Raw genomic sequence first — 11,851 nt, forward strand, 5'->3', positions numbered from 1 at the left:
AGAAAGACTATGAATCAAGTCCAAGAATCTTTATTTCATGAACAAAACTACTTGTGTGAAGAGAGACGAGGCTGAACGGGCCCCTTTCTAAGTGGCCGCGATCCAAGGCTGGTGAGAGAGGGCAGGGTTGGGCCGAGGCAAGAGTGCATCACAGGGAGAGGGGACCCCAGGTCCAGCCAGAGGAAGGAGGGGAAATGTTGCTGGGGGTCGGGGTGGGCCCCAGAACCCCCTGCCCCAAACCGTGCCAGCCCATCACGACCCCCCACCGGGTGGGGGCTGGGGCAGGGAGGGGCTGGGCCCCAGTAGTGTGCATCTGAAGCGGCCAGTGTGTGCAAATCAGCAAGAAGGAGGGGTGCGGAGCCGCTGCCCCCACCTCACCGCCCCCCCCCCAAACAGGCAGCAGAAGCAGGGGTGGGGGCAGCGGCAGTATTGCTTTACCCATCATGCATGGCGTGGGTGGGCAATGGAGCAGGAGGAAGTAGGCTGGATTGGGGGTGTGAGCCAAGCCCCCTGCCCCCTCCCACCCTGGCGGCTCCATTGGCAGGACTCTGAGGCTCGTGGAGGCCCGGGAATGGCCAGCCCCCACTGGGGGCAGGCTGTGCCCAGATGTTCCCCATTTAGGGCTGGCTCTTCCTTGAGGTGGAGCCCAGGGCCTAAAGGTGAGGGAGAGACAGGTATCAGGGACCTAGTGGGCGACACCCTCCCGGGCGCTGCGGTCCCTGCCCACCCACCTACCTTACCAGGGCTATTCGGCCACCTGGACGCCCGTACAGTTCTCTTTGCTTTCTGAGGTGATGGCCAGGTATTCCGAGCTGTGGGGGCAAAGGCCAGATGTACAGCGACCCCCATCATCAGTCTGGCCCACCCCCAGGAAACTGAGGCGGGTTGGGGTCTCCGCCCCAGGTGTACAGGGCTCTGGAGCTAGAGAGAGGAGGAGACTGCAGGCTGGGCTCCCAGGATCCACAAGAAGTCCAGGCTGGGGCCCGGAGTCCTGAGTCTGAGGGAGGAGGAGTCTGGGGGTCCAGACTCCCGGGTCCTGGGAGGGGAAGGGGCTGGGACCTGACCCTATCCATCTCTGACAACAAACATCCCTCTCGGGGAAGCCCGGGTCTGGGTCGCCTGACCCCCCTCCCTACCGACCCCACTCACGCATTCTCTTGTGCAGCAGCCTCCGTGGCCGCGGCGATCTTCTTGTAGCAATAAACCATCTCTGCCACGAGCCATATGGTCAACACCACGATGAGCACATACATCATGATCTCCGACACGATGGATGCCATGTCTCTGTTGGCTGCAAGTGCCAGGCAGGGTTAGGTGGCAGTCAAGGCTAGGCTCAGGAGGCATGACAGCCTGAGGCGCCCCAAGCCTGCTGTGTGAGCCTGAGCAAGTGGCTTGGCCTCTCTGGGCCTGGTCTGCAAATAGGACCATGCAGCCTCCCTAGAGTCGTCATCGTTACCATGATTCTTAATAACCAGCCTCAGGTGGGCCTTGAGGTCCCCCTCACCCTGCCTCCCTGTGTGGCTTGAGGGGGCACCTGTGTCATTCAGGTGACCGTAGGTGCCCAAGAGCCGTGGCTTTGCAACCAGAAGGCTCAGGTTCAAGTCCCGGCTCTGCCACTTGCCAGCTGTGTAACCTTGGGCAAGTGACTCATCCTCTCTGGGTGTGAGTTTCTCCATCTGTGAGAAGCTGATAATGACAATAGCTCCTTCTTGGGAGTGCTGTAAAAATAAGTCCGCTTCAAAAATCCTTAGAACAGTGCTTAACCTATAGATAGCATTCAATAAATGCTTACTATTATTAATACTATTACTACTGTTAAGAGTGGGGGCTCTGGGGGCAGACTGCCAGGGTTCAGATCCTGCCTCTGCCTCTTATTAGCTGTGTGACCTTAGGTAAATGACTCCGCCTCTCTGGGCCTCAATTCCCCCTCTGTGAAACGGAGATGATGAGACTCATGCCTTCCCTCAGGGTGGCTGGGAAGAGAAAACAAGTTAATATCTGTATTAAGCACACGCTTAAAATCCAAGCACACGCTTGGATGTGCTCCCAGTCAGCACTGCCTAAATGTTGGCTATTCACTGACATTTTCCGGAAACCTTCTATCCTTTCCACGGCACTGCCTCTTGCCATTGCCAGCTTCCTTTCATTGAGCCTAAATTTAAACTATGAGGGGGATGCGTTCAGCCAGGGAACTAGAGGTGGAGGCCACTGTGGCGTCATCGGCCGGATTTCACGGGTGTCCAGTCCGTATCCCCGGGCCTTTCCTTCCTGATGGCCGGGACCTCATTTCCCCCCTGTCCTCACATGGTCTTTCCTCCCCTGTCCGTGGGCACTTTCTGCTGCTCCAACCGGTGCAGATGGCACGGATGCTTTCTGGGCCAGAGTGAGGGAGGGTGCGGGCTGGATGCTTCTCCCCTGCCTCTCTGCCGGAAGGAGCTGGGGAAAGGGTTCCACCCATCATTCGTTCGTTGGTCCTTTCGTTCATTCATTCATTCATTCAAAAGATACGAGTGTATCTCATATGGTGAATGCACACTTTCAGCCAGGCTCTGTGCTAAGTTCCTTATCTGGGCATCTCTCTGAGTCTTTGAAACACCCTAAGGATAGAGAGAGTTCTGGCTTCCCATGTCAGCTGACCTCAGGAAGCACACTGAGTTGGATATATGTTGGATAAAGCTTACACCATCGGGTTCTCATCCCTGCTCCTGGAACTCAGTGCCCAAACGGATTTAGGTAATCTGGTGTCTCCTGCCCTCCCAATCAGACTAGGACAGCGACAGGCACGGCTCTGTAACCCATTTTCCAGACAAGGACACTGAGGCTCAGAAAGTGGACGGTGCTAGGCAAGGAGGCACAGCCAGGGTTGGACTCGGAGCCAGGATTCAACCCCAAGCGTTAGCAGCTGCAGGGTCTGGGCTCTTATCTGCCCTGGGAACTACTACAGCCGAAGAAAGACTTGGTGAAGGCTGCTGTATATCAAGTGCAGTTCCCATCAAGCCGTATAGACATCCCAGGAGGTAGGACTGTGGTTACCCCACTTCACAGATGAGGAACTGGGGCAGAGGGTAATAGGCACCTTGCCTGGGGAGAACTCCGATTTCTTCAAAACCCCCCAAGTCTTCTAAAAGCTTCACCTGCCTGCCCCCAGTAGAAGCCCCCAGGTCTGAGGCCCCCGCCCGCATCTGTGCATGCCGGGTTTCTCCCTCGCCTCAGACGCTGCTCTACCTCAAGACATTCTCCACCCGTGCTGGGTATGTCCAAAATAGAATTAGCCCTCTGGTCCCTGTTTGCTGGCTCCACTCCTGGTGGGGGGACTCCCGGGTGCTTCTCTGGTCTCCTGCAGCTCTGCCAGCTCGGCAAAGGTCCCACCACCAGCACCCACGGGCCCTCCTCTGGAAATGACCCCTTGGAAAACCCTCCTTGGGGTTATTACCAGGAGGCAGTATTGGCTGATGGGTCATGTTGAGAATGCAGTACGATTGTGGATTATAACAAAAAAAGAATATGGTAGGTGCCTGGGTGGCCCAGTCGGTTGAGCCTCCGACTCCTGATTTTAGCTCAGGTTATGATCTCGAGGTTTGTGAGTTCGAGCCCTGCATTGGGCTCTGCACTGATGGTGTGGAGCCTGCTTGGGATTCTCTCTCTCCCTCTCTCTTTGCCCCTCCCTTACGTGCTCTCTGTCTCTCTCTCTCTCTCTCTCTCAATAAACTTTAAAAAATTTTTAAAAATTAAAAAAGAAAAAAAAGAAAAAATATGGTATGGCCAGCAATACTAACAATGCAATATAATGGGTAATGAAAGACATACTGTGGTGGGATGAGTAGTGTTAAAAATACTACAGTATGCTGGGTAATGCTGACTCTATTATAGCATAACGAGTAAAATTTTAAAATACTACAATATGATTAATTTAAAGTACTACAGCATGGTGGGTAATGTTAAAAATACTCTTGTATGATGGATTATGATGAAAACATTGTTGTATGTTTGGTAATGTTAAAGAGTATAGTATATAGTAATACGAAATACTTTAATACGGTGGATAAAAAACACTAGAGCCTGTTGGATAATGAAGAAACCACAGACTCTGGGAAAACAGCATAGCTCTGCCTATGGTAATTGTTAAGAACACCGGCTCTGGTGGGGAGGAGAATATGGTACATAATGTTTAAAAGAGGCTCTGCTGGGACGTGGGCGCGCCTGACCCCCCCCCCCACCTCCCTCGCAGGTGAGGACAGCATCCCGAGCAAGGGCCAAGCCACAGGATGGAAGAAACCGGCTGCCTGAACGGTATCATGGAGCCTCCCTGCCCTCCTGACCCCTGGCCTCGGCGCTGATTCAGGAGACAAGACTGACACAGATTTTGTTCAGCTACAGTGTTTAGGGGCGTTCTTGCTACAGCCACTCCCTCGGGCGGGGCTCCATCTTCTACATCCGTGGGTGGCCACCCACCCAGCATCGTGACCTACACCAGCGAGTAGCTCCGACACGTCTCCTGTGTTGAATCCTGCAGGATCGCTTTGATAACAAGCGTAAAAATGCTAATTATCAAAAGAAACCCACAGGCTCTGGCTGACAGCAGAGTGTAATGAATCATGCCAAGAACAGAAACGGCAGTCACACACGCTTAGTTGGGTTCAAATCCGGGTCCCAGCTCTGTGATCTCGACCTCCCTGAGCCCGGGGTTTCCCATCTGTAAAGTGGGGGGAGTAGTAAGAGCCCCTAGCCAGGAGGGTGGGTGGGAGGGTTCAATGAGGGACTGCACGTAGGCTCTGAGGCTGGCACCCCCCTGGGGGAAAGGAAGGACGATGCACGGTCCCCGTGACAATGCGCGTGCGCCGTGGGCCCCACGGGACGTACTTGCCATGGCTCTCGGGTGGCTCAAGTTCTGGGATATCTTCCTGACTCTAAGCCAATGGGCCACTGTGCCCTGGAAAATTCCAGTTTACACCCATCAGAAGATGGTTCAGAGAAGGGATCCAAGGCAGCTGGAGCCAAAATGACGAAATGTTCAAAAACACCTTGCATCCTTGCTGTTCAGTGTGGCCCCAGACCTGCAGCGTCGGCTTTGCTGAGAGCTCGTTAGACATGTGGCCTGAGTCCCCACCCCAGGCCTGCTGGGTCGGAGTCTGCACATTAGCAAGACTCCCAGCAGGTCCACGTACACAGCAGAATTTAAGGAGCTCTGCTCCAAGGGACACACTCTTATCTCTTCCCTCACGGTCACAAAGGGAGGAGGGGCTGAGGCTCTCCGACAGTCAGAACCTCCACTGTCATCCCCACTGCTGAGGCCCCGCTGCGGGCCAGGCACGGGGGCAGCTGACACCCAGCACACCTCCCCATAGAACAGTTCAGACAACGCCCTGGGAGGTGGATACCATTATCGACCTGCATCCTACAGGACAACCCTTCCTCAGAGAGGGGAAGGCACAGCACAGGTGGCACCCGGAACGTCCAGAGGAGGGGCCTGCCGTGGCCCTTGCCTGGGGTTGAAAGGAAATGGAAGCCAGAGCTGGGGCTGGGGAAGGAGGTGCGGCTCCCCCCGCCGCCGTGGGCGTTTGCCTGGCCCAGGCGTGGAGCCAGCCTGTCCCCTACCTGCCATCTGTCCCGCCATCTGGCTGCCAGTGGGCAACAGGGGTGAGGGGGGGAGGCAGGGTCTGACTCACCTTTGTCCACCACCTCAAGGTGGATCTTTTTGACGACGCTGGTGTTGTGCTCGTAGTTCTCAAAGAAGAGCAGCCGGTAGACGTGGCACTCGTAGTCGCCCGAGTGGTTGTAGGTGACGTTGGTGATGAAGATGGACAGGTCCTGCAGGTCCTTGGTGCCCCGGCTGCCGTTCCACACCACGCGGCCCTCGAAACGCTCGTCCTCCTCCAGCTGCAGCACCTCGTTCTCATAGCGCAGGATCTGGGGGCGGCAGGGCCGGTCACTGCCTGCGCCCGGCCCCCTACCCAGACTATTCTGTCCCTTGCCCTGACACTCAGACAGTCAGTGGACACACACGCGGGCACCGTGACCTCAGGCAGGGAGGGCGCAGGGGAGGCTAGGATCAGGCCCCGGCCCGCCCCCGATGCCGAGTGTGTCCCTGGAGCTGACACGCACACACACGCACACACACATATTCCTCAGGCGTCCTCCGGAGTACCCCCCACCCCCCCTTCCGCCTTCTTGGCTTTCATTCTCTAAAGTTCTCCCCGGCCACCAGGCACACTCCTCAGGCAGGGACAGAGGGGTCCCATCTCAGCTGCTGCAGACCCCAGCTCTCCAGCAGGCGCCCCGTCGTTTGTCATTCAAAATACGTGTAACATAAAGGAGGTCAAAAAAGTTCTGCTTCTCTTCCATAATGACTGCCTGAGACATTCTTGCTGGCACTAAATAGTTCCAACGACACTCACTCTGTGCCACCCGTGTCCCAGGAGCAACAGCCACGCGGACCCTCACACAAACCTCGGAGCTAGAGACCATCACCCTCCCATCTTTCCAGAGGAGGGAACTGAGGCTCAGAGAAGCTCAGCGCCTTGCCCAAGGTCACCAGCTGGTCACTGGGGGAGCCGGAGTTCGAATCCAGGCCACCGATAGTGGCACGTTATTGAAAACAGACAAGCCACCCCCTCCTGGCCCCTGGCCCCTGACCGCCACCAACCCCCACACAAATGCCCACCCTCCCGCAGCCGTGCGCCCGCACACCTTGACAAACTCCTCCGTGCCCTTCTGGCGGAAGGTCCACTCGGTGAAGGTCTCGGCGGTGGTCTCGCTGCGGCGCTTGCAGGAGATGCACAGGATTTTGAAGGTCATCCCGTACACGGCCTCCGTCTCCGAGTCCACCTCCACACAGCCCCCCCAGGCTGAGGACACTGCGGGGACAGCAGGCTCAGGTCGCGCAGGGCCACCCATCGCCCTAGGCAGTGCCAGGCTCACTGGTTGTTGGCTCTCGGAGACCATCTGTTTCCCCTCAATAACGTTATGAATGGACAGACCCAGACACTAAGCCTGGCCCTGCCACTTGCCGTGTCCCCTTGGCGAGTCTCTCAGGATCTGTGGCCTCAGTTTCCCTCTGTGAGGGGAGGGAAACCATCGTCTCTGCTTCTGGGCGTTGCTGGGCAGATTCCGTGAGTTAGGTAAGGCCCCAGCAGGGGGCCTGCCACACAGGAAGCTCCCCCCCCCCCCAACCCCTTAGCAAAATAGGGCTGTCACTGTGGTCAGGAACTTCAAGTCTTTGCTCTCTAACCCAAGTAGCCACCCACGTAGCCCTTCTTAAGAAATCCACTTGCCCAGGGTGCTGCAGCATTTAGGTGGTGGGACTAGAATTCCAGATGGGTTAGAAGTTCAAGGTGGCAGAGTCTTTTCTACCATTCCTGCTCTGCAAAACCAGTCAGCCCCAGACAGGGAGCCAGGAGAAGGCAAGGCCTCGGGGGGCTAGGTGGGCACTGGAAGCAGGGCCGACCTGCACTCCAGCCCTGTTCCCCAGGTCCCCAAGTTCTGGTGTCATCCACTCCCTACCCAACTTCCGTCTCCTGGCCCCTCTGCCCCCAAGGCTCCTCACCTCCCGACTCCTGTCCCACCTCCTGTCAGCTTCTCAAAACTCACTGAGCTCTTTGCAGCCTCAGGGACTTTGCGTCCGCACTGGATTCCAGTCCCTTTGGGTGCCTCCTCCACATTCTTACCTGCCACCCCCTTCCCAAGGCCCAACACTCATCAGCGAATGCTATGCCTCTCCAGCTCTAGCTCTGGGTGTTCTGTTGTTTGTTCGTTTGTTTTCCCCCTGAGTGTCTTCGTCTAGGAATCCTGGGAACTTCTTGTCCTCCTCCTCTTCCGTCTCTCTCCAACTCCTTACGCACCTCTGTGTCTGTCTCCCCTACTTCATATCTCTTAGGGAGTCTCTCTGGAGGGCCCACGGCTTTGTGTCCTCTTTCCAGACTCAGACAGCCTCTTCCGGTCGGTCTCTCCACCTTTCCCTGCCTCTTTTACACCCCGTCTCTTCCTGTGTCTACCTGTGTCTCCGTCTGGCCCTGCCTCTCTCAAGTTTCTCTCTCCAGCGCTCCGATTTCTAACTCGCTTCTCGGCGTCTCTCTGGCACCCTCTACATCCCTCTCGGGCTCCGTCTCCCCCCTTACTCCCGATCCCCAGTCTCCGCGGAGCAAGCCCGAGTACTCCGAGTGGCTGTGTCTCTCGCGCCTTTCCTTCCGTCCCCATCTCTCCCTGTGTCTCGGTCTCCCCCGTCCCAGTCTCCGGGCGCCGCCTTCCCCCACCCCCTCCCGCCGCTGTGGGTGTCACATTGCAGCCTTCGGGGCTCCGAGAGCAGCTGACTCCGCGTTTCCTCGCCCCCGGCTGGGCGCCCGCAGCCGCCGAGCTGTGCCAGCCCGGCCCCCGCCCTCTCTCGCCCACCCGCACCTCCACCGCCCTCCCCCGCCCCGCGCCCGGCGCTCCGCGCTCACAACTTCGGAAGCGGACTTAGCCGCGCCGGGGAATGGGCCGGGGGCGGCCCTCGCCCCGCCGTCCCGGGTCCCGCGCGCGAACACCGCCGCCGGGCCGCTGCCCGGGCTGTGCCCTCCGCCGCCCCCCCCCGCCCCCCAGCCACCGCGCACTCACCCAGCGCCGCGCCGACCACCAAGGCCAGCAGTGTCCCCATGGCTGCGCTGCGCGCGCTGCGCCCCCCTCCCGGGCCGCCGGTATTAATAGCGGGGCAAGAGGCAGCGGGCCCGGGCGGCGGTTAGAATGTCCCCGGGAGCGCGCGGGCGCAGCAGCTGCGGCTCTGGGACCGGCAAGGGGGGGGGGGGGGGCGGAGGGGGGGCGCGGCCCCCCCGCTCCGGTTACCGCCGGGGGCCCAGCCCCGGGGCCCGGCGTCCGGGCATCCCCGCCGCGCGGGCGGCGGCCGCTCCTCGGGCTCCTGCGCTGGCGCGCGCGGCCGGGCGCATTCGCCAGGTGCACCGACCCCGGCCCGGCTCCGGCTCGGGCGCGCTGAGGCGCGGGCCGCGGTCTCCTGCGCACTGCAGCGGCGGCGGCGGCGGCGGCGGCGGCGGCGGCGGCCTGGGGAGGGAGGAGGGAGCGGGAGGGGGCGGGATGAATCACCGCGGGGGGAGGGCGCGGCCGCCCAGCCTTTGCCGCAGCGGCCCGGGAGGCGCCCGCCGCACCGGCCTCTCCCGGTGGCGCAGGGACCGCGGCTTCTGGGCATGGGCGGATGGCCCGGGTGTCCCCTACCCTTCCCGACGCTGGGGACCCCCGGCTTCGGAGTCTGGAAAAGGTCACCCCCAGAGTCCCAGGAGGGCTTAGAGGGCGTTTGAGGGGCAAGGCTTCCGACTTCAATTTATGGAGGTCATCCTCCTGGGATGGAGGGGGACTTGGCTGGGACCTCCAAGTGACCTCCCTCTCAGATCCCTGGCATCTGGACCTGAGGGGTCACTGTGCAGGAACCCAAGTGGGTGTGAGGTGGGGGGTGTCATGCTAGGGCCACGAGAATACTTCAGACTCCACCCAAGCAGGAGGGAGGGAGGGAGGGCCATGCCGGATCTACACCACAGAGGCTTCTCTGGGGGTTTGGGGGTACAGTGTTACAGGGGGTACCTTGGTCTCTGATGTCATTCACCCACCGGCGCCTCCCGCGGCTCAGTCCCCTGCCCAGGCCCCTGCTGCTGTTCCCAACACAACAAACTTATTCCTGCCTCAGGGCCTTTGCCCTCTTTGCTCTTCCCTCTGTCTGCTCTGCCTCTGCTCTTCCCCCTGGTAACCAAAAGGCTCACTCCCTCTTCTCCAGCAGCTCCTGGCTACAACGTCACCTTCCTCAGGTCTTCTGTCCATTCCCAGGAAACTGCCTCCCCTGTCCCTTACTTGACCGCAGTTGTCACTACCTGACATTTTTCTCTTCCTTTATTTAGATCTTCCTTTCACCCCCTTCAACCCTGGGATACAAGATCCCCCCCAGGTGAGGACACTGTCCTGGGCACCACTGTATTTCCAGCACCAGAACTGTGCCTGGCACATTAGAGGTGCTCAATAAATATTCATCAAATGAAGAAATATATGCCAAAGCTCTAGCCCTTCGCGTATGCTGGACCCATTTCTACCTCCCAACATTGGCAGTAAGTTCTACTATTATCCCCATTTTACAGAAGAAACGGAGGCTGAGAGTGGCTCACACCCTTGCCTAGGGTCATGTAGCTAGCCTCAAGTGGAAGGATCTGGAATCCTGCCCCAGCAATGGTGGGTGGCTTGTCCTTTTAGTAGGTTCTGCCAAATGGAGAGGTTGGGGGTGGGAGCTCTGGGCTGTCAGGACCAGGGTGGGAGTGAGACTTTTGGCTGGCTGCTCAGGTCCTGGCCTCTGGTTTTGGGTGGGGTGAAGTTCCAGAATCCCCCTGACCCAGTCCTGCAGAGGAAGAGGAACAAGGATATGGGGCAGGCTCAGGGCAGAGGAACAGGAAGCCAGGGACACTGGGCACCTTTGTGGTCTGGGCCTCTGTGCCAACGCCTCCTGGGCTGTGAGATTCCTCTGCAGAAAATAACTCTCTTGCCGTTCCGAGCCCTCCCTCTGGCAGCCCGTGACAGGCAGAGAGGCAGTGAGGACAGGCCTTAGGCACTGGGCAGGGGCATCTACTCACAGCCCTATAAGCCGGTGTCCACTGAGCACCTACTATGGGCTTGGTGCTATTCTAAGCACTTTACTAATAGGAACTGAAATTCTCCCCACATGATGGGTATTACCATTATTCCTAATTAACAGATATGGTAAACTGAGGCCCACAGTGGGTGGGTAACCTGCCACGATCACATAGTTAGAGGAGAGCCTGGCTCTGCCCTTTGCCACTTACGGCCCCTCCTGCCTCCATCCAACCCTTCCTCCAGTCCTCTCCCTCAAGCCCTCCATCAAGAACTTTCTTACAGGCTGTGTGTGACATGTCAAAGGTCTCTCCTTACCCCTCACTATGGAACCAGAACAGGGCTGTGTGAGACAGACCTGGGTTCTACCTGGACCAGAGACTTTGCCTCTAAGCCCATTTCTTCATTGGTAGGTTAGAGGTCCAGATAGCCTCAACCTGGACAGGCTGTTGTGGGGTCCTGCAGGGGTAGGACCTTGCATCTAAATGTGGAGACACCATGGACTGGGCCTGCAGCCCTCGTCTTCTGCAGAGTGGCCTCAGTCATGTAACTATCCGTCTGTGTCTCATATGGAGTCGCCGGGAGACTTAAAGGAACACCAGACACTGGCATGGAGCCTGGTGCACACTTGGTGCTTCCTACAGGACTTACTTTTTTCTCCCCCCAATTCTTCCACGATGAGTAACATTATTGGAAACTTCCTGAGCCAGGCCCTGTTGTAAGCGGCCACGTTTATGAACTCGACTATTGTAGTAGTTGTGGCTCACAAAGCAAAGTCCCTGAACAAGCACCATGAGCATCCCTGGGAACTTGCTGGCAGTGCAGACCCTCAGCTCACCCCAGATCTGCGGGCTCAGAAACTGCGCGTGGGCTCTGGCACTCTTTCAATAAGCCTCCAGGAGATTCTGGTGCAGCTCAAGTTGGAGAACTAGTCACTTCCAAGAACGCTGGGAGACAGGTGCCACTCTTATGCCCGTTGCACAAAAGGGGAGACCAAAGCTCAGAGGGCTTGACCCCGCTCCATGTTACATGACTGCTAAAAATTAGGAGTAGAACTTGAACTCGGGCCTCCAGGCGCCTGACTCTGTCCTCACAGCCTGGCACTGGACTCTGATGACACAAGGCTTGTGGAAGATGCTAGAGAATCCCAGATCGTGTCGGTGACTTAGGCCCCAGAAAATGGACCAACCCCCGCCCCCCGCCCTTCTAGTGCAATGGGAGGCTCCCACCCGCTCCCAGGGACCTCACAGGCACAGCCACA

The 11,851-nt window shown here is 58.3% G+C and overlaps 1 protein-coding gene across 2 annotated transcripts; it reads right to left on the reverse strand.

The window, feature by feature from the left end:
* Positions 1-14: 14 nt before the first annotated feature.
* On the reverse strand, positions 15-8,751 carry SCN1B (sodium voltage-gated channel beta subunit 1). Of its 2 annotated transcripts, none has more exons than XM_053906431.1 (6): positions 8,590-8,751; positions 6,688-6,854; positions 5,667-5,907; positions 1,150-1,291; positions 741-812; positions 15-653 (listed from the first exon to the last, which is right to left on the reverse strand). In XM_053906431.1, exons 1-5 carry the CDS (start codon positions 8,627-8,629, stop codon positions 746-748), a joined length of 657 nt encoding a protein of 218 aa, XP_053762406.1. In that variant the 5' UTR covers positions 8,630-8,751; the 3' UTR covers positions 15-653; positions 741-745. The 2 variants fall into 2 exon arrangements, with proteins under 2 accessions (XP_053762406.1, XP_053762407.1); XM_053906432.1 differs by having other exon boundaries at positions 736-812.
* Positions 8,752-11,851: the final 3,100 nt, after the last annotated feature.

This window comes from Panthera pardus, unplaced genomic scaffold, assembly GCF_024362965.1.
Source record: "Panthera pardus isolate Hobbes unplaced genomic scaffold, ASM2436296v1 HiC_scaffold_18, whole genome shotgun sequence".
NCBI classification, from domain to species: Eukaryota; Metazoa; Chordata; class Mammalia; order Carnivora; family Felidae; genus Panthera; species Panthera pardus.